The sequence below is a fragment of the Coffea arabica genome, chromosome 5e (assembly GCF_036785885.1).
Source record: "Coffea arabica cultivar ET-39 chromosome 5e, Coffea Arabica ET-39 HiFi, whole genome shotgun sequence".
In the NCBI taxonomy this organism is placed as follows: domain Eukaryota; kingdom Viridiplantae; phylum Streptophyta; class Magnoliopsida; order Gentianales; family Rubiaceae; genus Coffea; species Coffea arabica.
This window is the reverse complement of record NC_092318.1, coordinates 37,825,203-37,851,318: the sequence shown is the minus strand read 5'-3', so window position 1 is coordinate 37,851,318 and position 26,116 is coordinate 37,825,203. Positions and strand designations below refer to the sequence as shown.

Genomic DNA, 26,116 nt, shown 5'->3' with positions numbered 1-26,116 from the left:
TAAGTGAAAAATAATATGTGATTAGTAGCAATGATATAAGGTTAGTGAATGGGAATTAAAAACCCTAATACGTGTGTTTTTAAGAAAAACGGCGCGAACCGGCGGGTCCCGCGCACTACCGATTGAACGCACCACTTGACCACCACTTTCTTGCCATACAAGCTCATTAATATTTGAGCAATACATCTCCTAAATTCCAGCTAAGCCTGACCGAAATTAATGGCAGAAAATACAAGAAAGAAAAAGAAAATTTTACTTTGTAAGGTTTGTCACAAGTGTCACACCCTGAGTGGCCATTGACCAAGACAATTGTTCAACCTTCTTATCTCCAAATTGGCTTCATTCACCTTCATTTTTCTGCTGGAGAGCCGAGAGAGAGAGAGGGAAAGAACAAGAGAGGAACTCCTCCATTTCTTCTTGAATCAAGCTACAAAGTGAGAAAACAAAAGAAAGAAACCGATTAAACTTACCTTTGAGTGATTAGTTAGTGATTTGTGGTGAAATTTTTGAAAGAGAAAGCTTGGGCTACACTTAGTGAACTCTAGTCAAGGTAAGAAAGCTCATCTCTCTAAATTTTACTTTCAATCTTGTTAAATTAAGCTTAGCAACTTGATTTTGTGGTGGAATCATGGATATTATCATGTTTTGGAAGTTTTCCCCTTTTTATATGATGAACTAGGGTTTGAGGAATTTCTGCCCAATTTGTTGTATGATGTATATATATTGAAATTAAGGTTATAAGAGAGGCTTTGGTAGTGATTATACCAAGAAATTAAGGAAAGTTGCACTAAAAACTAAAAATTCCAGAATCTGGAAATTTTCCCCAACATTCTGTCCGAATTTGTAACTGTATGTTAGAGGCCGAATTGTCCTTAGGTCAAAGAAGGAAAGTTGTATAGAATGGTATTTTATAGGTGCCCACAAAATTTCAGCTTAATCGGAGCAACGTAGTTCATTAAAAGTCCAAAATACCCTTACTATTTTAAGTTTTTCCCCAGCAGTCCGTTTCATCAGTTTGTCCAGTTTATCACGCTTTTCTACTAGGATCCGTACTGATTTAGCTTTACCAAAACATGAAAGTTGTAGTATTCTGACTTAGCTTTCAAACGCCTCTAAGAACACCTGAATCGGACTTTTGTAACCTGAGATATGACCATTACAGTACAATGCGGTTATACAGCCGACGAGTTAGATTTGGTGAGTGCTTTCAAATACCGAATTGCACTAGATACTTGAACTTGATACGTGACCAATATGAGTACATGTTATATACGTGAATTGATAGGGCAAGAGTGTACTTTATCGCACTTGCCCTTACGTGATATACTTGTTTATTGATTGCAATTGACTTGATATACTTGTTTATGAGGTGCGCACTTCCTGGAATTCCAGAAACCCTGTGACGAGTTACTCTAGTCGAGCCGGCAAGGGCTTGGTCGATTGGGTAACGAGCCCTGGGTCTCTTGCTTTGTCGAGTGGAGTGATATCTCCTCGACTAATCGGTATACTCGAGTATTACCACCCGTGTTTATTGAGGATTTTGGGCCCAGTAGGGGGTGTGAATGGTGGACGGAGAGTAGTGTAAGTGGTGTTCTACTGGATTGGTTCCTTTACTTGATAGTTGACGGAGTGTCAACTACTACGTGATCAAGCTCCTGATGATGAATGGAAGTTGGCTCCTGAGAGCCATTCGTATCCTTATGCTTTGGAATGATTATTGCTTATTGGATTTTTGTTGATTTTGAAAAACTTTTACACTCGCTCATTTTGAGATTGCTACTTGAAGTGTTATTGCTCACTGTTATGAACTCTTCATGCTCGTTACTTTGCTATATCGAAAATTTGTACTTGTAAATAATGGTCAATTTGCTATTTGGAACCTCACTGGGCTTTTAGCTCATACCACGCTATTTGTTCTACTTACAGGGGGTACGAGCGAGGCATGAGACATGTAAAGACTAGCATAGCCTAGTTGTTTTTGACTTTTGACTTTTGACTTGTACTCGCGCTATTCCTCGAATGGAACATGTTGTACTTAGATTGTACACGTTTTGAACTAGTTTGGTGTATCGAGGCTTTGTACCTTGATTTGTATCAATGTAAATTATAAGTTTGAATTGTGGATGTTATTTATGGTTCATGGATGTGTGCACATGATTTGAGTGAGTGAGTCCTGACGAGAGTTGGGCAGGCGGTCCACCAAACCCTTTGGTACGCCTCAGGGGGAGGTGGGGTCGTCACAGATGGTATCAGAGCTCCTATTGAGCTCGTGCCGGGAGAGGGTTCTCGGACTGTGGGGATTGACTTGTTAAGTGTGGAACAATTGTCTATTGTTGGAGACCTTAGTTACTTATGCCAGGTAGGAATCTCTAATATGGATGATTTACTCTTGGGACCGGCCTGCTCGAGCTGTGAATTGTCTTATTGTGGATTCTTGTACTTGGGTATCACATAGTCAAGAGCGTTAGAATAAGGGTCTGTATCTTGATTGCACTTGAGGTGAGTTTTGATGGAAAAGGTTAAAGCGTGGATGATTGTAACATTTAACCTTGTTATTGGACTGATCAAAGGGGTTTGCAATACTTGAACTGTCTGAGACAGACTAAAATAAGCTCATTTGGGACTTGAACTTGTTTTGGCGAGTGTGCTCTTACGTACATGTAATGGACCTGATTTGATTTTTATGCATGAGTAATATGACCTATATGTGTATTTGAATTCGGTGACTGTTTGAGAATGTGAATTGCTGGGTATAGGCTAGTCGAGTGAGTTCTTATTCGTACCCGTGCTTCTTGAACTTGAAGTAATTGAATTTACTTTTGAACTTATATGTTTGAACCCTGCTTTGACCTTGCTTTTGAACTTATTCGTATTTGTGTGGCTGTAGACCAGCTACTACTCCTCTGTAGCGGTTGAACTAAAACTCTCTGGTGAGGCTTTGCCTGTTGTGTTTCCAAGCACCGCCAGGGGTAAAATTTTCGACTTGAGGCTGAGCCATGTTCTAAATTTTTCGAATATCTGAGACTTTACTTTCAACTCAGGGCTAGTTATGTGAATTGAGCCCTTTTTGCATGTTCTATTTGGTTATCTCTTAGCTCTTTACTAAATGATAAGGTCATATATAAGGGATTGTAGTGATTTCTAGTACCTGACTGACTTTGAAGGACTCTTAGTACCCGTTGGAATTTCGAGAGCGAAATTCTTTTAAGGAGGGGAGATTGTAACATCCCGAATATTAGGAGGTTGTTTGTGAAGAAAATATTAAAGTGTATTCCTTTGGGGTTTGATTTAAAACCTTATTTTGTTTTAAAAGACTAGAAACCCTAATATTTTAGTCAAAACCCTAGTTTACTTGTGACTAACCGGTTTTCCTAAATCTCTCCTATTTTAATTGAAACCCTAATTTTAATTACTGGAATTGGGAAATTCCTCACGTTTTCTTAAAAATTTCCTTTTATTTGAAAATTATCATTTATTAAAGCCCTACTATCCAATTATTCCATAATAAGTGCAAATGAATCTAGAAAGTAGGGTTTTATTCTTCGGTTTCAAGTTTGGAGCAAAATTAGGGTTTTCGCGATTTTTGACCGGATGAATTTTCGATACAGAGTAAGGATTAAATTTGGAGATTAAAAGTGACTTTTAAGTGAAAAATAATATGTGATTAGTAGCAATGATATAAGGTTAGTGAATGGGAATTAAAAACCCTAATACGTGTGTTTTTAAGAAAAACGGCGCGAACCGGCGGGTCCCGCGCACTACCGATTGAACGCACCACTTGACCACCACTTTCTTGCCATACAAGCTCATTAATATTTGAGCAAAACATCTCCTAAATTCCAGCTAAGCCTGACCGAAATTAATGGCTGAAAATACAAGAAAGAAAAAGAAAATTTTACTTTGTAAGGTTTGTGACAAGTGTCACACCCTGAGTGGCCATTGACCAAGACAATTGTTCAACCTTCTTATCTCCAAATTGGCTTCATTCACCTTCATTTTTCTGCTGGAGAGCCGAGAGAGAGAGAGGGAAAGAACAAGAGAGGAACTCCTCCATTTCTTCTTGAATCAAGCTACAAAGTGAGAAAACAAAAGAAAGAAACCGATTAAACTTACCTTTGAGTGATTAGTTAGTGATTTGTGGTGAGATTTTTGGAAGAGAAAGCTTGGGCTACACTTAGTGAACTCTAGTCAAGGTAAGAAAGCTCATCTCTCTAAATTTTACTTTCAATCTTGTTAAATTAAGCTTAGCAACTTGATTTTGTGGTGGAATCATGGATATTATCATGTTTTGGAAGTTTTCCCCTTTTTATATGATGAACTAGGGCTTGAGGAATTTCTGCCCAATTTGTTGTATGATGTATATATGTTGAAATTAAGGTTATAAGAGAGGCTTTGGTAGTGATTATACCAAGAAATTAAGGAAAGTTGCACTAAAAACTAAAAATTCCAGAATCTGGAAATTTTCCCCAACATTCTGTCCGAATTTGTAACTGTATGTTAGAGGCCGAATTGTCCTTAGGTCAAAGAAGGAAAGTTGTAGAGAATGGTATTTTATAGGTGCCTACAAAATTTCAGCTTAATCGGAGCAACGTAGTTCATTAAAAGTCCAAAATACCCTTACTATTTTAAGTTTTTCCCCAGCAGTCCGTTTCATCAGTTTGTCCAGTTTATCACGTTTTTCTACTAGGATCCGTACTGATTTAGCTTTTTACCAAAACATGAAAGTTGTAGTATTCTGACTTATCTTTCAAACGCCTCTAAGAACACCTGAATCGGACTTTTGTAACCTGAGATATGACCATTACAGTACAATGCGGTTAGACAGCCGACGAGTTAGATTTTAGTTCTGTAAATTGAGGATTTGACTAAGTTGCATTGGAAACTGGACTACGTGACCTTCATGAACATTGTAGCTCTGTGTCTTAGCTTCGAAACGGCATAAGTTGCGCCTCAATCCGATAAGCGTAGCCTCGGATATGTTATTTCCGCATCCACACGTCAAATCTGTCTTGTGCTAGATTGTATTTCTGCACTTGTTATTATTGTGATTCTTATTCTTATGATATGATGAGCCTATGGAACGGCTTTTGACTCGAATTATGATATGTGTGACTTTGGGTTGTGGTTGAGAAAAAATAATGAAGCCTAAATGGCTGAAAAATTAGGTAAACACAAAGGGCATGCTGCCCGAATTTACACTCGAGGACTAGAAAACTATATTTGCAACTTGAGTAAAGGTTAAGTGAATATCACTTGAACTAGCGGGAACCTTTGCTACTATGTTTATCAAGGGTTATATATTAGGACTTGGCTGAACTTGTACCCTTGAGGAAAAGGCATAATGACCAATGTAAACTTGTATTTCCTTGTACTTTCAACTCAAGTGTTGTTTCCAAGCATCTATGCTACAAAACCTTACGATTTGAAAAGCGAGCAAGTATTTCACGAGGGTCTTTCAAATGAATTTCAATTGGTCGATTCTTAATGAACGGAACGTTTAAGTTTCGAATCCTACTCGTGTTTCAAAGTTCTCAAATTGAATTTTTATCGCAGATCTGGACTCCAAACCTGGAGTATAACTGAACGTGAATACTAGAAGCACTATATCTTTTGGTGAGTGCTTTCAAATACCGAATTGCACTAGATACTTGAACTTGATACGTGACCAATATGAGTACATGTTATATACGTGAATTGATAGGGCAAGAGTGTACTTTATCGCACTTGCCCTTACGTGATATACTTGTTTATTGATTGCAATTGACTTGATATACTTGTTTATGAGGTGCGCACTTCCTGGAATTCCAGAAACCCTGTGACGAGTTACTCTAGTCGAGCCGGCAAGGGCTTGGTCGATTGGGTAACGAGCCCTGGGTCTCTTGCTTTGTCGAGTGGAGTGATATCTCCTCGACTAATCGGTATACTCGAGTATTACCACCCGTGTTTATTGAGGATTTTGGGCCCAGTAGGGGGTGTGAATGGTGGACGGAGAGTAGTGTAAGTGGTGTTCTACTGGATTGGTTCCTTTACTTGATAGTTGACGGAGTGTCAACTACTACGTGATCAAGCTCCTGATGATGAATGGAAGTTGGCTCCTGAGAGCCATTCGTATCCTTATGCTTTGGAATGATTATTGCTTATTGGATTTTTGTTGATTTTGAAAAACTTTTACACTCGCTCATTTTGAGATTGCTACTTGAAGTGTTATTGCTCACTTTTATGAACTCTTCATGCTCGTTACTTTGCTATATCGAAAACTTGTACTTGTAAATAATGGTCAATTTGCTATTTGGAACCTCACTGGGCTTTTAGCTCATACCACGCTATTTGTTCTCCTTACAGGGGGTACGAGCGAGGCATGAGACATGTAAAGACTAGCATAGTCTAGTTGTTTTTGACTTTTGACTTTTGACTTGTACTCGCGCTATTCCTCGAATGGAACATGTTGTACTTAGATTGTACACGTTTTGAACTAGTTTGGTGTATCGAGGCTTTGTACCTTGATTTGTATCAATGTAAATTATAAGTTTGAATTGTGGATGTTATTTATGGTTCATGGATGTGTGCACATGATTTGAGTGAGTGAGTCCTGACGAGAGCTGGGCAGGCGGTCCACCAAACCCTTTGGTACGCCTCAGGGGGAGGTGGGGTCGTCACAGATGGTATCAGAGCTCCTATTGAGCTCGTGCCGGGAGAGGGTTCTCGGACTGTGGGGATTGACTTGTTAAGTGTGGAACAATTGTCTATTGTTGGAGACCTTAGTTACTTATGCCAGGTAGGAATCTCTAATATGGATGATTTACTCTTGGGACCGGCCTGCTCGAGCTGTGAATTGTCTTATTGTGGATTCTTGTACTTGGGTATCACATAGTCAAGAGCGTTAGAATAAGGGTCTGTATCTTGATTGCACTTGAGGTGAGTTTTGATGGAAAAGGTTAAAGCGTGGATGATTGTAACATTTAACCTTGTTATTGGACTGATCAAAGGGGTTTGCAATACTTGAACTGTCTGAGACAGACTAAAATAAGCTCATTTGGGACTTGAACTTGTTTTGGCGAGTGTGCTCTTACGTACATGTAATGGACCTGATTTGATTTTTATGCATGAGTAATATGACCTATATGTGTATTTGAATTCGGTGACTGTTTGAGAATGTGAATTGCTGGGTATAGGCTAGTCGAGTGAGTTCTTATTCGTACCCGTGCTTCTTGAATTTGAAGTAATTGAATCTACTTTTGAACTTATATGTTTGAACCCTGCTTTGACCTTACTTTTGAACTTATTCGTATTTGTGTGGCTGTAGACCAGCTACTACTCCTCTGTAGCGGTTGAACTAAAACTCTCTGGTGAGGCTTTGCCTGTTGTGTTTCCAAGCACCGCCAGGGGTAAAATTTTCGACTTGAGGCTGAGCCATGTTCTAAATTTTTTGAATATCTGAGACTTTACTTTCAACTCAGGGCTAGTTATGTGAATTGAGCCCTTTTTGCATGTTATATTTGGTTATCTCTTAACTCTTTACTAAATGATAAGGTCATATATAAGGGATTGGAGTGATTTCTAGTACCTGACTGACTTTGAAGGACTCTTAGTACCCGTTGGAATTTCGAGAGCGAAATTCTTTTAAGGAGGGGAGATTGTAACATCCCGAATATTAGGAGGTTGTTTGTGAAGAAAATATTAAAGTGTATTCCTTTGGGGTTTGATTTAAAACCTTATTTTGTTTTAAAAGACTAGAAACCCTAATATTTTAGTCAAAACCCTAGTTTACTTGTGACTAACCGGTTTTCCTAAATCTCTCCTATTTTAATTGAAACCCTAATTTTAATTACTGGAATTGGGAAATTCCTCACGTTTTCTTAAAAATTTCCTTTTATTTGAAAATTATCATTTATTAAAGCCCTACTATCCAATTATTCCATAATAAGTGCAAATGAATCTAGAAAGTAGGGTTTTATTCTTCGGTTTCAAGTTTGGAGCAAAATTAGGGTTTTCGCGATTTTTGACCGGATGAATTTTCGGTACAGAGTAAGGATTAAATTTGGAGATTAAAAGTGACTTTTAAGTGAAAAATAATATGTGATTAGTAGCAATGATATAAGGTTAGTGAATGGGAATTAAAAACCCTAATACGTGTGTTTTTAAGAAAAACGGCGCGAACCGGCGGGTCCCGCGCACTACCGATTGAACGCACCACTTGACCACCACTTTCTTGCCATACAAGCTCATTAATATTTGAGCAAAACATCTCCTAAGTTCCAGCTAAGCCTGACCGAAATTAATGGCTGAAAATACAAGAAAGAAAAAGAAAATTTTACTTTGTAAGGTTTGTGACAAGTGTCACACCCTGAGTGGCCATTGACCAAGACAATTGTTCAACCTTCTTATCTCCAAATTGGCTTCATTCACCTTCATTTTTCTGCTGGAGAGCCGAGAGAGAGAGAGGGAAAGAACAAGAGAGGAACTCCTCCATTTCTTCTTGAATCAAGCTACAAAGTGAGAAAACAAAAGAAAGAAACCGATTAAACTTACCTTTGAGTGATTAGTTAGTGATTTGTGGTGAGATTTTTGAAAGAGAAAGCTTGGGCTACACTTAGTGAACTCTAGTCAAGGTAAGAAAGCTTATCTCTCTAAATTTTACTTTCAATCTTGTTAAATTAAGCTTAGCAACTTGATTTTGTGGTGGAATCATGGATATTATCATGTTTTGGAAGTTTTCCCCTTTTTATATGATGAACTAGGGCTTGAGGAATTTCTGCCCAATTTGTTGTATGATGTATATATGTTGAAATTAAGGTTATAAGAGAGGCTTTGGTAGTGATTATACCAAGAAATTAAGGAAAGTTGCACTAAAAACTAAAAATTCCAGAATCTGGAAATTTTCCCCAACATTCTGTCCGAATTTGTAACTGTATGTTAGAGGCCGAATTGTCCTTAGGTCAAAGAAGGAAAGTTGTAGAGAATGGTATTTTATAGGTGCATACAAAATTTCAGCTTAATCGGAGCAACGTAGTTCATTAAAAGTCCAAAATACCCTTACTATTTTAAGTTTTTCCCCAGCAGTCCGTTTCATCAGTTTGTCCAGTTTATCACGTTTTTCTACTAGGATCCGTACTGATTTAGCTTTTTACCAAAACATGAAAGTTGTAGTATTCTGACTTATCTTTCAAACGCCTCTAAGAACACCTGAATCGGACTTTTGTAACCTGAGATATGACCATTACAGTACAATGCGGTTAGACAGCCGACGAGTTAGATTTTAGTTCTGTAAATTGAGGATTTGACTAAGTTGCATTGGAAACTGGGCTACGTGACCTTCATGAACATTGTAGCTCTGTGTCTTAGCTTCGAAACGGCATAAGTTGCGCCTCAATCCGATAAGCGTAGCCTCGGATATGTTATTTCCGCATCCACACGTCAAATCTGTCTTGTGCTAGATTGTATTTCTGCACTTGTTATTATTGTGATTCTTATTCTTATGATATGATGAGCCTATGGAACGGCTTTTGACTCGAATTATGATATGTGTGACTTTGGGTTGTGGTTGAGAAAAAATAATGAAGCCTAAATGGCTGAAAAATTAGGTAAACACAAAGGGCATGCTGCCCGAATTTACACTCGAGGACTAGAAAACTATATTTGCAACTTGAGTAAAGGTTAAGTGAATATCACTTGAACTAGCGGGAACCTTTGCTACTATGTTTATCAAGGGTTATATATTAGGACTTGGCTGAACTTGTACCCTTGAGGAAAAGGCATAATGACCAATGTAAACTTGTATTTCCTTGTACTTTCAACTCAAGTGTTGTTTCCAAGCATCTATGCTACAAAACCTTACGATTTGAAAAGCGAGCAAGTATTTCACGAGGGTCTTTCAAATGAATTTCAATTGGTCGATTCTTAATGAACGGAACGTTTAAGTTTCAAATCCTACTCGTGTTTCAAAGTTCTCAAATTGAATTTTTATCGCAGATCTGGACTCCAAACCTGGAGTATAACTGAACGTGAATACTAGAAGCACTATATCTTTTGGTGAGTGCTTTCAAATACCGAATTGCACTAGATACTTGAACTTGATACGTGACCAATATGAGTACATGTTATATACGTGAATTGATAGGGCAAGAGTGTACTTTATCGCACTTGCCCTTACGTGATATACTTGTTTATTGATTGCAATTGACTTGATATACTTGTTTATGAGGTGCGCACTTCCTGGAATTCCAGAAACCCTGTGACGAGTTACTCTAGTCGAGCCGGCAAGGGCTTGGTCGATTGGGTAACGAGCCCTGGGTCTCTTGCTTTGTCGAGTGGAGTGATATCTCCTCGACTAATCGGTATACTCGAGTATTACCACCCGTGTTTATTGAGGATTTTGGGCCCAGTAGGGGGTGTGAATGGTGGACGGAGAGTAGTGTAAGTGGTGTTCTACTGGATTGGTTCCTTTACTTGATAGTTGACGGAGTGTCAACTACTACGTGATCAAGCTCCTGATGATGAATGGAAGTTGGCTCCTGAGAGCCATTCGTATCCTTATGCTTTGGAATGATTATTGCTTATTGGATTTTTGTTGATTTTGAAAAACTTTTACACTCGCTCATTTTGAGATTGCTACTTGAAGTGTTATTGCTCACTTTTATGAACTCTTCATGCTCGTTACTTTGCTATATCGAAAACTTGTACTTGTAAATAATGGTCAATTTGCTATTTGGAACCTCACTGGGCTTTTAGCTCATACCACGCTATTTGTTCTCCTTACAGGGGGTACGAGCGAGGCATGAGACATGTAAAGACTAGCATAGTCTAGTTGTTTTTGACTTTTGACTTTTGACTTGTACTCGCGCTATTCCTCGAATGGAACATGTTGTACTTAGATTGTACACGTTTTGAACTAGTTTGGTGTATCGAGGCTTTGTACCTTGATTTGTATCAATGTAAATTATAAGTTTGAATTGTGGATGTTATTTATGGTTCATGGATGTGTGCACATGATTTGAGTGAGTGAGTCCTGGCGAGAGTTGGGCAGGCGGTCCACCAAACCCTTTGGTACGCCTCAGGGGGAGTGGGGTCGTCACAACCTTGGTTTTCAGCATTCTGGAGTCAGCAGTATGAGTCTCGCTGGACTTCAGTTTTTGGAAGAGTGAAAACTTTCGACTTCTGCTTCTGTATGATTCTGTCGAGGGGATTTGGAAACCATGGACCAAGTTCTTTTCCAACATGTGCCTATGTCTGCTGCAAACATTGCTGTAGCACAGGACATGAGCAACACGGCTCATGCATGATACCTTTTATTTTTCTTTTTATTTTTATCAAACGAATTATACCTGGCGATTGGGCGGGTTGGACGGGTTTTGGACGGGTTAATATTGAGTTTTCACTTAAATGGGTTATACCCAACCCGCCCAACTTTAGATTGGGTTGATTTTAGGTTGGGTCATATTGGGTTATCTCAAACCCATGACCCAAATATGACCTAACAAATTAATTAATACATTTTAATACATAAACTTTTTCACATACATTTTAACACACAAATTTTTTTTTCACATATATAAACACATTTTCACATACATAAATGTATTTTCAAAACACACACTCACTTCTTAAATTCCTTGGAAACACATCATAAATAGAATAATATTTTATATTGCTTGTATTGTGAATTTTAGATAATAAATTATACATTTAAATAGATTAGCTAAAAAAATTGTTTACTTTGTACATTTTTTAATATTACTAATTGATTGAAACTTATTTTTGTCATAACTTATTAACACTTTTACTATTCATATCTGTTTTATTGTAAATTGTAATATTCTATGTATATAAATTATTGAATGCTAGATTATATTATACTTGAAAATGTAAGTAAGAGACATATAATTTGTTGTATAATAATTTTGAAATTATAGAAAATAAGTTAGTACTTTAGTCCTTATATTCTCAAAAATTTTGATTCGACGTTGATTCTGCAAGTTGAGTCCTAACTTTACCCATTGATTCAATTAATTTTGTTGAAATTGCCTCTTCCATTAAGTTTAGTTACTTGTGCACACACTTGTTAGAAAACAGGATTTTGTGTCGGAATTTGTTTAGCTAGTGTAGTAATCTAGGTTCGAAGTATATTAGAAGGTATTTTTTTATTGATTTGATATAGTTAGATAATTCATCACCTAATTAATTAGAATCATCTACGATCATACATGATGCTATGGTCATATTAATATTTTAGAATTACCACAATTCTAATATAAAGCAGAAAATATTATATACTTGTAAAAAGTACTAGTATTGGTTCCCAAAAAATTATTAAGGAAAATCCCAAACTTTTTAAGAAACAAATGAGAGGAGAATTCATGAACTATTGACATTTTTACCACAAAAAAAAAAAAGAAAAAAAAGAGGAGGAAAACAACATACTTTTAAAAGGCATTATAAATTATTATAGAAGTTGAGCAAGTTTAACTACTGTTATAAAAGTAAAATAAGCATGAGTTTTTATTTCAATTATCTTTTTTATTTTAAATAAAAATTAAAAAAAATGATTGAAAAAATATATATATATGAGAATTTTGAATTAATGAATTATTAACACATGTCCAAATGTAAATAGTTGGGCATATGTGTATTAAATCTTGTATTTATTATTTTGAATTACTTTTAAACAAGTTGGGTATTGGGTACCCAAATAAAAAACTCAACCCGCCCAATGAATAAGTTGGGTTGCTCTTACCCAATCCAATAAAACCCATAACCCAATTGACCCAACCCATCCTCTAAAATTAATAGGCGGGTTGGGTGGGTTGTTGGGTTTTGGGCTTTTTTGCCACCTCTAAGTTAATGAATCAAACGAGTCACGTGTTATATACTTGGCCACAGAAAAATTAAGCATCTTGACCATAAAATGTTGCTTGTTTAAAATTAAACAAAATATAAATGCCATTACACCTTTTGCTTTCCCAACTCAACGACAGAAACCAATTTGTCAAACTATCATCAATTTTGCTAGTCTTATGGAGTGGCAGATTAGCCATTAAATCTATCTCCAATTTTTCCAATTTTGTCCCTAACTTTTATTTTTGGTTACTTTGATACTTGAACTTATTTTGCAGTTCCAATTAAACATTTATGCGGTGGCACTACTATCTAAAACTAATTTGGCTCCTAATTAACTAACTAAAAGGGATATCATGGGAATGTCATTGTCACTGATGGTACTGTAATAAAACAAGTAAATCATATAAAAAAAAAACTATCAAATAAAACTTTTAAATCATGTAAAAGATCACCACACAAAACTTTTTGAAAATTTAATCTTGTAATTTTTTAATATGATTTACTTGATTTATTACATTCTCGTGCGATATTTTCAAAATACCCCTATTTAGTTGATCAATTTGATTAGTGCTGCCACAGAGGTCCTTATGTGGAACCACAAAATAGGTTCACATATCAAATTAGTTAGAAATAAAAGTTAGGAACTACATTTGCACTGGTACAAAAGTTTATAAACGAAATTGGCTGTTTACCCAAACCAATTTATCAAACTATCACCAATTTTGCCGGTCCTACGGAATGGCGGATTAGCCATTAAAATTTCTTGACTATCAATTGCGTGTCTGCATATAGTTGATATATGGTTTAATTGTTTTTCTTTTTCATTTTTTCCTTTCTCCTATCAATTCATGCCATAGAAATCTCTCCCATATAATATTACCTTGTGGACCAATAACATCAACAGATTCAGTACTATTTTCGAACTTTACATCAGTCACAAAAATCTCAAATTGCTACAAATTACAGTGGTTCTTATGAAAATACCAACCCAAATACAAATACACAATGCTATTAAAGACTAAACATGTCACTGTTCATCCTATTTCTTAACTGAATAAGAGAGAAATTTCCAAGTTGATGATGAATTTTAAAAAATTTCTGCAAAAGGGGTGTTTTAAGTGTAGAATTCCGCCAATGCAATGTCCCATTAAATTTCCAATCTGCAAAAGAAAAAAAAAAAGAATTACTTCATACCTCACATTAAACAGATATGAGGCACGGAGCCTTTTATTTTTCGATCCCAGTCTCATGCGTTTCTTTTCTTTTGGAGTGTGGATTTTGTTTTTTTTTTTTTTTGTGAAATTGTGGAGAACGAATTTTGATAGGTTGCAATTTATTGCTAAATTTATAATTATTTGTCCCTTGATCTTAGCCAAATATTGTGTTAATTGATGAATTCTATTCATATTTGGTTAATGGTCCTAATTGTGTCAAACATTTAGCAATAGATTGCCTAAACTTCAGCCGGAATATGAATGATTTACAGGAGTTGTGAATTGTTTGATTCTCTAACGTATAAGTTCTTGGATGCTAAAGCAGACATTGCAACTTAGCACATGAGCAACATGGCTCATGTATGGTACCATTTTTTCCCTTTTTGTTTTAATCAAACAAGTCACATGTTGCATACTTGACCACAGAAAAAGTAAACATGTTGACCATAAAATGTTGCTTGTTTAAAATGAAATAAAATACTAATGCAATTACACCTTTTACTTTCCCAACTTAACAATAGAAATCAGTTTATCAAACTATCTCCAATTTTTCCAGTCTTATGGAATGGCAGATTAGTCATTAAAATTTCTTGAGTATCAAATACATGTTTGCAAACAGTTGATATATAGTTTAATGGCTTTTCTTTTTCATATTTTTTCCTTTCTCGTGTCAATTTATGCCATAGAAATCCCTCCCCAATAATATGACCCTATGGACCAATAACATTAACAGATTTAGTACTGCTTTCGAACTTTATAGGTTTGGTTTGTTCTTCCACACAATTTAAGAAAAGTTAATTAATTTTGTTGGAAGAATAAATCTAGCATATTATCTTTCTAAAATTCCCTTACATTAAATGGAGTATGATTAATTAGCTTTACATTAAATAAGTTTGGTTATACTCAATAACAACTTACATTAAAAATAAATATTTTAGAGAAAATTATAAGTTAACTACATTCTTCAATTGAATAGTGGATAATAATTTAGAAGAATGAAAAAATAAACCTAACAAAGTGGGACAGACTACAGAGGGAGTAAAATTTAATCAGCAGTTCTATAAATAGGCTCGGTTATCCCTAATAGAAGTATAATCTTCCACTCTCCACAACCAAAATTTTTATGTGCCAATCGCTATACTGTCGTTGGGATGATGGGCATAGTGTTTAAACTTGTCCTTTTGATTCTCATGCTTTGCCCCCTGACAATCAACTCAAGCTTTCAGTACCTTACTTTTGTGCAACAATGGCCGAAAGGCTATTGTACAGCTAATCCAAGCAGATGTCAAAGAAACCCTCTACCAACCGTTTTCACAGTCCATGGTCTTTGGCCGGGCAACTTCACCCAAATTTTGCAAAATTGCAAAATATCTGCATATACTCCACTACAGGTAATTTCTACAGGGCTTTCTTATGTCTTGAACATGAAATATGCACTTACACAGGTTCACTAATGTAATGATCATTCTTGTAAGCAGAATTTCCAGGATTGGAACAATAGAAACTTACGGTGGCCAGACCTCGCCAAACCATCGCCAACTATGCAAAATTTTAAACAGCCGAGGTTTCAATCATTTTGGGAACATGAATGGACAAAGCATGGGACGTGCTCGGAAAACATGTATCCCCAAGCTACATACTTCAGCAGGACTATTCAGCTCAGTCAAGGACATAATATTTTGAACTATCTTGCCACAGGCAACATATCTCCCGGCAGCAATCCTACCGTAAGGTCGGTAAATTCTACTATTTACAGAGCTATCAGTAACCATGTGCCAGATTTGATGTGTGTGACTCCTCCCCGTCAAACTCCAGCCTTGGTAGAAATTGGCATTTGTTTCACTGCTACTACGACAACGATTATTGATTGTCCTTCACAATTTCTGCGAACTGGGAGTTGTGGCACCGGCACCATAAGTTTCCCTGCATAAATCATCTCACCATTTCCACCAAACTTTAGTACTTCTGATTTAAAAATGGCATTGAACATCGTTATTGTGATGGAAGATCATGTAATAAATCAAATGAATTCTGAGATGAAGTGTGTGAAACAAGAATAATGAAGACAAGTAAAAGTTACAACATTACAAGAGAGCTATTATGGTATTATTGACTCGCTGTCGGATTTCATTCATTGTCAGCTTTTACATTTCAAACTAAAGCATTAAACTAAATTCAATCATTAAATTTAGTTTGTTTTCGTTGCTTAAGTATAAGTTTCTGTTGACATTCATCTCTATGACCATGCCTTGAAACATATTTTTTGGTTTGGGGTGACAAACAATGTGTGCAGAACAATTGCACCCAAAAGTTGTTAAAAAAAGGGAGACTTCTATAGTTCTATGAGATGTAGTCAGTTTACACTGCGTTTAGATTGAACTCAATGGAGCACTTATGCACATCAACTGTTCCCCCCTTGTTAACCAATTTAGATCGTGCTGGAAATAACATGCACAATAAATAATTCACGCTCTAAAGCTGAATGTAGATGGATCTTCTTTGGGTAATCCAGGACCTTCAGAAGGAGTGGGGATTATACGCAACATTAAGATTAACAAATTCTGTGGCAGATGCTTTGGCAAATCTAACTAGCTCTATCCAGACAAGTAAAACGTACAATCTTCTCAATTTGCAATGTTGGTTAGCAGCATGCTAAATTTAGATAGAATCCCTTGGTTTTTGTAATCCTCAATTAGCTTGGAAAGGAGTAGTAACCATTGTTTATGTTTTGTTGCTTCTACATTCAAATGTGATTTTCAAGAGGTTAGGTATATGCCTCCCTATTGTCGCGCCCCATTTTTAAATAAAGAAAAATAAATTTTAGTTTAGAAAAATGAAAATTTTGATTATTTTTGATCAAAAAATGAATTTTTGATTTTTAGAAAAATAAATAAAAAATGTGAGTCTAAATGGAACTTGAAAATGCGACGATTTGACCCAAAATAATAGTTTAAAATGGGTTTTTTGCATAAAAAATCGGAGTCGCCACTTGGTATTGAGTTAAGGTGTACCAAGTCACCTAAAAATAAATTTTTAAATAAAATTATGAAAAACTCTTTTTAAACAACTCCTAAGTCTATGAAAATCAGAGAAAGTGTTCGAGAGTCACATTTGAAAAAAGGGAAGGCAAGGATAAATATTCAAAGCACCCTTTCAACCTAGCCAATGTTAGTTACGTGATTTAGTCAAAGATTTTCTTATTTTAACCTAAACATTTATCACATTTTGGAGACATCTATATGAATGCAAACCCTAGATCTAAGATGATATCGGGGGGTTGGAATTTCTCTTTAAAGCTCAATTGGTGCAAATCACATTAATCGTGATGTCCAATAAAGACTCTTTGAAGAGGTCACGAATAATGCACAAATATGATACTCTAAAAAAAGAAAAGGAAAATAATAAAAATAATCATAATTATACAAATATACATGTCTTAAAGGAGTGCATCATGTCGGGCACAGGGGACTAATGTTCGTGACTCAATTTTCTCTTTTAATATAGAGGGAATACGAGCGTGCTAAATCTAGAGAGCCAAACTCGTCCATATCCCATATTTAAGGGGTTTTCCCTAATATAATCAAACAAAATGCACTAATCTATCCCTAATTTCCTAAATAAAATGCAAGTCTAATGTCGTGTCTCATACATAGGGATAGGGAATAAAAATATAAGGGGAATATGGAATAAAGGATATACATATAATAAGGAACATGGGGTAAGTGGTAAATGTATAAAGGGGAATGTCATGCAAAAGTGATAAAAAGCCCTAGAAAGTGAAAAATATGCATGAAAATGTAGTGTAGTCATACAATCATGGTCTAACGCTCGAAAGGCTCCTAAGGGTCTAGTGTTGGACTAGCCCATGTCCAGTGACGGAGTCAGAATTTTTTTTTTTGGGGCCAAAATTTTTTCCTAATAAAATTATCTTAATATATTATGTTCAAAATAATTTTCTTCTATTTAAATATATGACATCTAAAAATATCAAATATTAAATTTAATTATAAAGGTATGTCTATTCATAAATATGCGGTACAATCATAACAAAAATTAACAAAAAATATAACATTTGATTAAATATCTTATAACATTACAAACCATAGTTATTAGGGCAAAAAAACCCCAGCGGCCATTAAACTATTGGCCGGATCATATTTTGACCATCAAACTATTTTTTGTCAATAATTGACCACTAAACAATTTAATCAGTAAACTCGCAACCATTTCGCCGGTAATTGCTCTTAATTTCTGAAATTAGCATTACACGTGGCAAAGCGCAGGGTCAATTTTGTCCAACAATTTACCGACCGTTTACTTACATAAACCCATCAACTGATAAGAAAAAAAAAGTGCAAGCCAATTAAACTGACTTCCATTCTCAAAATTCTCAGCCACTGCTATCAAATGATCGTTGTCGAGATCAAGAGGCAACCTCAAATCAAGTTTTTGCACGTCAGGCCTGCTATGACTAATGAATTGAAGCAAGCCCTCTTTACTACCGCCATTGTAGACCAGCAAAGAACTTAAAGAAACAGATCCCCTTGCTAATTTTAATAAAACCCCATCCGCTAGAGTCCTAGAAGTCCTCAATTCCACTTCTTTGAGAGTCTCTAATCCCTTGATAAATGCTGAAAAAGACACGTTATCTCCCACACACTCACAGCTTTTCAGCTTCAATTTCTCCAGTTTCTTGCAATTTGATAGGTTGCATTTTAGTGGGTATTTTGGGCATTATTGCACAATTAATTGACTAAATATTTTCGTTAATTGGATGGATTCTACTGATATTTTGTTTCGGTGCTAATTGCAGGAATGGTTGCTGAAAAGTGCTTAAATTTAACTTTTAGAAGATTCATCGGACGTGGGGCCCGTTTGAGAAGCGGAAGAAACCTAATTGTAATAGATTTTATTTTAATATATTTCTAGGGAGTCTGGCTGCAATTTTAAGAAGTAACAATTTGTATTTTATCTCTCGGAAGGTTTAGGTGAGGGGGGAGTTAGTTTTCTTTGTTTTTAAAAAGGACACTGTGTGCCGCAGCTCTTGGGGAGAAACGGCAGAGAACAAAGCCACAATTCTTGACTTTTGGATGTTTTTTCCATCTCATGTTGACTCTAGAATTCTTGAGCTTTTGATTACTTTTGACCAAATTGAGAAATCAAGGAGAATTGAATCTTTTCTCTCGTATGCATTGTTGACAAAGGAAGGAAAGGCTAGCCGCAATTGTGGACCTACCAACTGTTTGTCGATTTGGCTTTGACCGAAGTATAGTTATTGCTTACGCTTTGCACGTTTGGCCACGAAAGGCTATTGGAAGCAATCGTAATCAATTGGTCCTTTGTTCCGTCTTGGTTTCGCCGAATTGGACCAGAGTCAATACCAAGGCATTGATGGTCTTTCCCCACTACGCACGCATGACCTGTTCACTAATGGGGAACTAAACCCCAAATTCTAGTCAAGGGGACAACTGACGATTTGGTTCAGAAACTACTGTGAGATCGAATTTATTTTAACTATTTCCTCCATTTATTAATATTTATATATTTCCTGTTTCTAAGTGTTATAGCCTTATGTATGATTGATTAGTGCGCAATAATTAATTGTTTATACAGGCTATTTTGCTATATAGGGGTAATTGAATCCGTAATTGTTCGTTATTTCTATTCCAGTAGCAACTGGCACAATTGGATTTGTGTCAGGGGAATATTTGATCTGGCTTGAATGAACCCTCGTAGCGTGTTTGTTAGTCAGGATTGGCCCTTTCTAATTACTAATGCAAACTAGTAATTGAATCCTACGGTCGTACCTAGGGTTGTTTTTGGGTTAGAGAAATAGCTAACGGTCGTACCTTAGCTATCGATAAATTAAGGAAGGGTTGGTTGTTTAGCGCGTGCGAGACAACTAGAACCAATCTATTAATAAATGTTGGAATTACCTTGAATCGATGATCAGTTACATGAACCATTTCTGAAGTGTACCCTTGGCTAGAGTTTCTCTTAGTTATTTCTCTTAATTAATTATTTTCTGCATTTAATTTGTTTAGTTGGCATTCGACACCAAAACCCCCCATTTATCTTGATTTTAAAAGAAACAAAATATCTTGCTAGTCCCTGAGGAGACGACCCTGCTTACCGCTGTCTACTAGTTAGGGAATTCAGTTAAATAATTAATTCAGGTATATCGGATTAAGCAAACTCTTCGGGAACAGGGTGAATCAAGTAACCCATTGCACACCTAGAGTCCCTGCTCCAGTACTCGAATTAATTACTGACGGTTCCAGGTGGTAGTTAGGATTTATTTATTATTATTGCACAGGTTCGGCACCTGTCACAATTCCTCCATAGAAAATTGAGGCCATAATCAACCCCTCAACTTCCACACAGGGAAAGAGACTAAATTGAGTTTAGCATCAAGAACTGAAGCAAAGTCGTTGTACCTGAACAATTCGGTTTCACTTTCGGTTATAAAGACCGAGAGGTCTTTAAGAGCGCGGAGAGGTGCGATCCACTGGAAACAGAGAGGTCTGGAGAGAGTGATAATGAGCGAAGAGAGATGAGGGCAAGAATTGGAAAGGGAAAGTAGAGAGAACCCAGAAACGGGCTCAACCAAGAAGCGGAGGTGACGGAGGTTGGGGCAAGAAGAGGCGAGGGACTGAAGGAGGTGATGGGAGAAAGAGGAGGAGGAGGAAAAAGAGGAGTCGGTGAGCGATAGAGAAGAGAGATAGGGATGGTGGGAGAGGAAAGAGGAGAGAGAAGGAATGGCATGGGGAGTACCGATGAACGTGAGAGCAAGAGCGACAGTGGAGGAGCGGAGTAGACGGAGCCACCGCTTCGAGACTAAAGAGACAGACACGCTGCAAAAGATTTTCCCTTTCCTTCTCTTTGATGGTTTAATGAAAACTGAGTTATAGGGTCAGTAAATTATTGGATAAAATTGCCCCTATGCTTTGCCACGTGTAATGCTAATTTCAGAAATTAAGAGCAATTACCGACGAAATGGTCACAAATTTACTGATTAAGTTGTTTAATGGTCAATTATTGACGAAAAATAGTTCGATGGCCAAAACGTGATCTGGCCAATAGTTTAATGGCCGCTGGAGTTTTTTGCCCTAATTATTAAACCCAACCCGGGAAGGAATCCGACGAAGGAGGTAGGTCAACAGGTTACTGGTTCAACCGGTGGGTGAGTTGGTTGAATCGGTGGGTCACTAAATATATTTAAATATTATATTTCATAAATTTTTATATAAGATATATGATATAAATTGTAATAAATAATGACATAGCAAAAGCTCATTTAATTTAATTTGCTATAAAATAATTAATTCATATAAGAATCAATCAAATATTAAGTTATTTAGTAATACACCAAACTTCAAGTGTAAAATTTTATCAATATTTAGTGTGATTATCTAACTTATTTATGAATTTTAAGTGTAAAAAATTATTAAAATAATATTTGTCTTTAAAATGAATTATATAATATGCTATTTTTGAAATCTATTTTATAACTTATAGAGTTTGAAGGGTAATAAATTTTTACTAAAAGATTCCAATATATTTGTTTTAGAGAAAAAAAAAGGTAGAATTGAAAAAACAATTATAGATTATAATAAAGATAGTTTATTAGCATATGTCGAAGTAGCTTGGTGGTAAGTATGTTGTAGTGTTGGGCATAGATCCAAGGTTCGAACTCCAACAAAGGCACTAAAATTTTTCCACAAAACCGAGTTCAAGGACAAAATCGGCCGGGTTTTCGAGTTAAGCCGGTCGGACCGCCGAGTCGTTGACTAGTCAACGGTCCCCTTGCTCAAACAATCTGATTTGAAATCTGGCCCGGTCCAATGACCGGGTCACCGGTTTGACCGACTCGACTGCCGGGCCGGGCCGGATTTAATAACTATGTTATAAACCATCCAATTTGCACATTATGAGATGATACTCTCCAATATGTCACCTATGCAATATATATATATATACATATATATAACCATGTAATATAAATGTAACTATTTTCAATTGAAAAAAGATAAAAGTTATGTTAACATACTTTGAAATTTCAATATCTTTTCTTAGAAGTAAATTGAGTTCTACGCTCTTTCATAGAACTAAATTCATTTATGATTGAATCACTGCTAAATTTTTCAGCAACTTCCTTTTCTATATACACAGTTAGACAACCATTCAAGAAATTATCTTCCATCTTGTTTTGAAGCTTTGTCTTGATTATTTTCATAATTGAAAATGCTGCTCTATAGTTGCAATTGATACAGGAAGAGTAAGAACAAGTGTAATCAATCTATTAATAAGAGGATATATCACTGATTTTCTTGTCTTCACCAAGCCTTGACATAACTCATCAATACCAGATAATTCTTGCAATTCAGGATGATTTGGAATGTTGAGCTCAAAATGTTGAAATTCTATTCTTAGACGTACTAGTTCTTGCTCCATAAAATCATTTGGATAGAACTTCTCTGCAAGTTTACAAATATTATCAATCTTGAATAGTATAACTCCATTTCTAAGATCTAAAGCAGTGCTCAAAACAAGCAATTCCACGGTATGATCATTAAAAACAAGCAATTCCACGGTATGATCATTAAACCTGCTATGCAACTCTTGCAATTGATAATCAATTGTTGCAAGAAATATATCCACTCGATAATAATGCTCCATACTAATCTCATCATGATTATTTCGAGATCTACCACGTCTTGCAATATATTGAGCATTCATACATGGGATATCAATTTGATGTTGCTCACAAAATAATTTAACTTTCACCAAGAAATTATCCCATCCCGAATCTCAAAAATTCTCCAGTAGCTTTGTTGTGCTTGAGACAAGATGCATTGCATTCAAAATATCTTGAGATTTATGTTGCAATGCTATACAAAGAAGATGAGTAATTTTCATAATGTCTTTCATAAGATGCAAAGTGCAAACAAACTTAAAGGATAACAACTGATTCAAAACAAAATTTGCATCTCCACGTTGAGAGTATGAACCTCCATCTACTGCAATCAATGATGGAGCCAAGGGGGGGCAGAGGGGGGCTATGGCCCCCCTTAAGTTTTGAGAATTTTAATTCATAATATGTAAATATGTGTGTAAAATAAAATTGCCCCACTTCCCCTAAATTTTTACAATTTTAGTTTATATTATGAGAGTTGATATATATATATATATATATAAATTAGTCATCTTTGAATGGAATGGCTTGCAAGCTTTAATTTGCCATGAATGTCCATATGCCTATTACATTCATTGTTTGGCTGATAGGTTTCAACTTGCTTTACTTGCAGCTTCTGGAGAAGTAGCTACTGTTCACCAATTCTTCTCCAATTTAGTTTTCATTATCAACACTGTTACTGCATCTAGCAAATGTAATGATGAATTAAAGGAGGCTCAAACAATTGAAGTTGCTACTAAGATTGCTAATGGTGAACTTGAAACTGGAAGGGGGCTTAATCAAATTGGCACTTTAAAACGAGCTGTAGATACTTGTTGGGGTTCTCATTTGGATTCTATTTCTAGTTTACTGAAAATGTTCAATGCTACTTGTGTGGCTTTAAGTAACATTGCAGTCAGTGACGAAGCCAGAATTTTTTTTTTGGGGAGGGGCCAAAATTTTTTCCTAATAAAATTATCTTAATAGATTATGTTCAAAATAATTTTCTTCTATTTAAATATATGACATCTAAAAATATCAAATATTAAATTTAATTATAAAGGTATGTTTATACATAAATATGCGATACAATCATAACAAAAATTAACAAAAAAGATAACCTTTGATTAAATATCTTATAACATTACAAACCATCCAATTTGCACATTATGAGAAGATACTCTCCAATATGTCACCTATGCAATAAATATATATATAACCATGTAATATAAATGTAACTATTTTCAATTGAAAAAAGATAAAAGTTATGTCAACATACTTTGAAATTTCAACATCTTTTCTTAGAAGTAAATTGAGCTCTACGCTCTTTCATAGAACTAAATTCATTTATGATTGAATCACTACTAAATTTTTTAGCAACTTTCTTTTCTATATACACAGTTAGACAATCATTCAAGAAATTATCTTCCATCTTGTTTTGGAGTTTTGTCTTGATTATTTTCATAATTGAAAATGCCGCTCTGTAGTTGCAATTGATACAGGAAGAGTAAGAACAAGTGTAATCAATCTATTAATAAGAGGATATATCACTGATTTTCTTGTCTTCACCAAGCCTTGACATAACTTATGAATACCAGATAATTCTTGCAATTCATGATGATTTGGAATGTCGAGCTCAAAATGTTGAAGTTCTATGCTGAGACGTACTAGTTCTTGCTCCATAAAATCATTCGGATAGAACTTCTCTGCAAGTTTACAAATATCATCAATCTTGAACAGCATAACTCCATTTCTAAGATCTAAAGCAGTGCTCAAAGCAAGTAATTCCACGATATGATCATTAAACCTGCTATGTAATTCTTGCAATTGATAATCAATTGTTGCAAGAAATATATCTACTCGATAATAATGCTCCATACTAATCTCATCATGATGACTTTGAGATCTACCACGTCTTGCAATATATTGAGCATTCATACATGGGATATCAATTTGATGTTGCTCACAAAATAATTTAACTTTCACCAAGAAATTATCACATCCCGAATCTCGAAAATTCTCCAGTAGCTTTGTTGTGCTTGAGACAAGATGCATTGCAATCAAAATATCTTGAGATTTACATTGCAATGCTATACAAAGAAGATGAGTAATTTCCATAATGTCTTTCATAAGATGCAAAGTGAAAACAAACTTAAAGGATAACAACTGATTCAAAGCAAAATTTGCATCTCCATGTTGAGAGTATGAACCTCCATCTACTGTAATGTTACTTAAAGCCACACAAGGAGCATTGAACATTTTCAGTAAACTAGAAATAGAATCCAAATGAGAACCCCAACAAATATCTACAGCTCGTTTTAAAGTGCCAATTTGATTAAGCCCCCTTCCAGTTTCAAGTTGACCATTAGCAATCTTAGTGGCAACTTCAATTGCTTGAGCCTCCTTTAATTCATCATTACATTTGCTAGATGCAGTAACAATGTTGATAATGAAAATTAAATTGGAGAAGAATTGGTGAACAGTAGCTACTTCTCTAGAAGCTGCAAGTAAAGCAAGTTGAAGCCTATGAGCCAAACAATGAATATAATAGGCATATGGACATTCATGGCAAATTAAAGCTTGCAAGCCATTCCATTCAAAGATGACTAATTTATATTTATATATATATATATATATATATATATATATCAACTCTCATAATATAAACTAAAATTGTAAAAATTTAGGGGGGGACAATTTTATTTTACACACATATTTACATATTATGAATTAAAATTCTCAAAACTTAGGGGGGTCATGGCCCCCTCTGCCCCCCTTGGCTCCATCATTGACTGCAAGGAGCAAGTCGGAAAAACTATCATGACTTAAAGTCCAAGGCTTACGCTACAAGCAAGATTCATAATCAGCAAGGAATGGAAATGAATCAATTATTTCCCAATAGTATATTCTCGACTTATACACTTGCATAACTATCCTAAGATACTAACAGAATCTTTCCTTTTTTTATTTTTTTCCCTTTCTGAGGGAATAAAAATTCAGGAAACTTGACAGAAAATTCATGTACTTGCATAGGGGAGTCTTCATCATCTCTAATAACCCCTCTTAATTTGTTATTCTGCTCTTATTGTTGGAAGAAGAAAATGGCGACGACCCGAAGTCAAGGATGGATCGTGAAAGTAGATAATAGTCCCAGGGCTCCCTTGATTGCTGCTGGAGTTACAGCAGCAGAAGTATGGCTGTTGATCAAGATTGGGACTCGCGATTCTTATAGAAGAACAAGTACTTGCGTTTTAGCCGCTGTTCTTGGCATGATTGCCCTAATCTTTATTGGAATCTCACTGAAGATTTTTGCTCAGATAATGTCCAAGGACCACAGTGCCCGTGCCGGCCATGAGGAAGCTTGAACGATGATTACGATTTATCATAGGTGGGA

The 26,116-nt window shown here is 35.7% G+C and overlaps 3 protein-coding genes across 3 annotated transcripts; 1 reads left to right on the top strand and 2 right to left on the bottom strand.

Annotated features, from left to right (window-relative positions):
- The first annotated feature begins 15,159 nt into the window (after window positions 1-15,159).
- Window positions 15,160-15,979, top strand: LOC113720403 (ribonuclease S-2-like). The gene is made up of 2 exons (XM_027245278.2): window positions 15,160-15,439; window positions 15,527-15,979. Exons 1-2 carry the CDS (start codon window positions 15,200-15,202, stop codon window positions 15,977-15,979), a joined length of 693 nt encoding a protein of 230 aa, XP_027101079.1. The 5' UTR covers window positions 15,160-15,199.
- Window positions 15,980-18,362: 2,383 nt separating this feature from the next.
- On the bottom strand, window positions 18,363-22,787 carry LOC140006991 (uncharacterized). The gene is made up of 3 exons (XM_072049661.1): window positions 22,415-22,787; window positions 20,486-20,948; window positions 18,363-18,747 (listed from the first exon to the last, which is right to left on the bottom strand). The coding sequence occupies exons 1-3, from the start codon at window positions 22,785-22,787 to the stop codon at window positions 18,363-18,365; spliced, it is 1,221 nt and encodes a 406-aa protein (XP_071905762.1).
- Window positions 22,788-24,183: 1,396 nt separating this feature from the next.
- LOC113687290 (uncharacterized) lies at window positions 24,184-25,770 on the bottom strand. The gene is made up of 2 exons (XM_027204934.1): window positions 25,748-25,770; window positions 24,184-25,246 (listed from the first exon to the last, which is right to left on the bottom strand). Exons 1-2 carry the CDS (start codon window positions 25,768-25,770, stop codon window positions 24,184-24,186), a joined length of 1,086 nt encoding a protein of 361 aa, XP_027060735.1.
- Between the last annotated feature and the right edge of the window lie 346 nt (window positions 25,771-26,116).

Coding starts and splice junctions, on each gene's coding strand:
- LOC113720403 (XM_027245278.2), top strand. CDS start 15,200: ATGATGGGCATAGTGTTTAAACTTGTCCTTTTGATTCTCATGCTTTGC. Junction 15,440..15,526: donor CTGCATATACTCCACTACAG/GTAATTTCTACA, acceptor TCTTGTAAGCAG/AATTTCCAGGATTGGAACAA.
- LOC113687290 (XM_027204934.1), bottom strand. CDS start 25,770: ATGATGAAGACTCCCCTATGCAA. Junction 25,247..25,747: donor ATGAAGACTCCCCTATGCAA/GTACATGAATTT, acceptor TTTGGCTCATAG/GCTTCAACTTGCTTTACTTG.
- LOC140006991 (XM_072049661.1), bottom strand. CDS start 22,787: ATGAATGCTCAATATATTGCAAGACGTGGTAGATCTCGAAATAATCAT. Junction 20,949..22,414: donor TGAATTGCAAGAATTATCTG/GTATTGATGAGT, acceptor CCTATAACTCAG/TTTTCATTAAACCATCAAAG. Junction 18,748..20,485: donor AGTGAAACCGAATTGTTCAG/GTACAACGACTT, acceptor CAACCTATCAAA/TTGCAAGAAACTGGAGAAAT.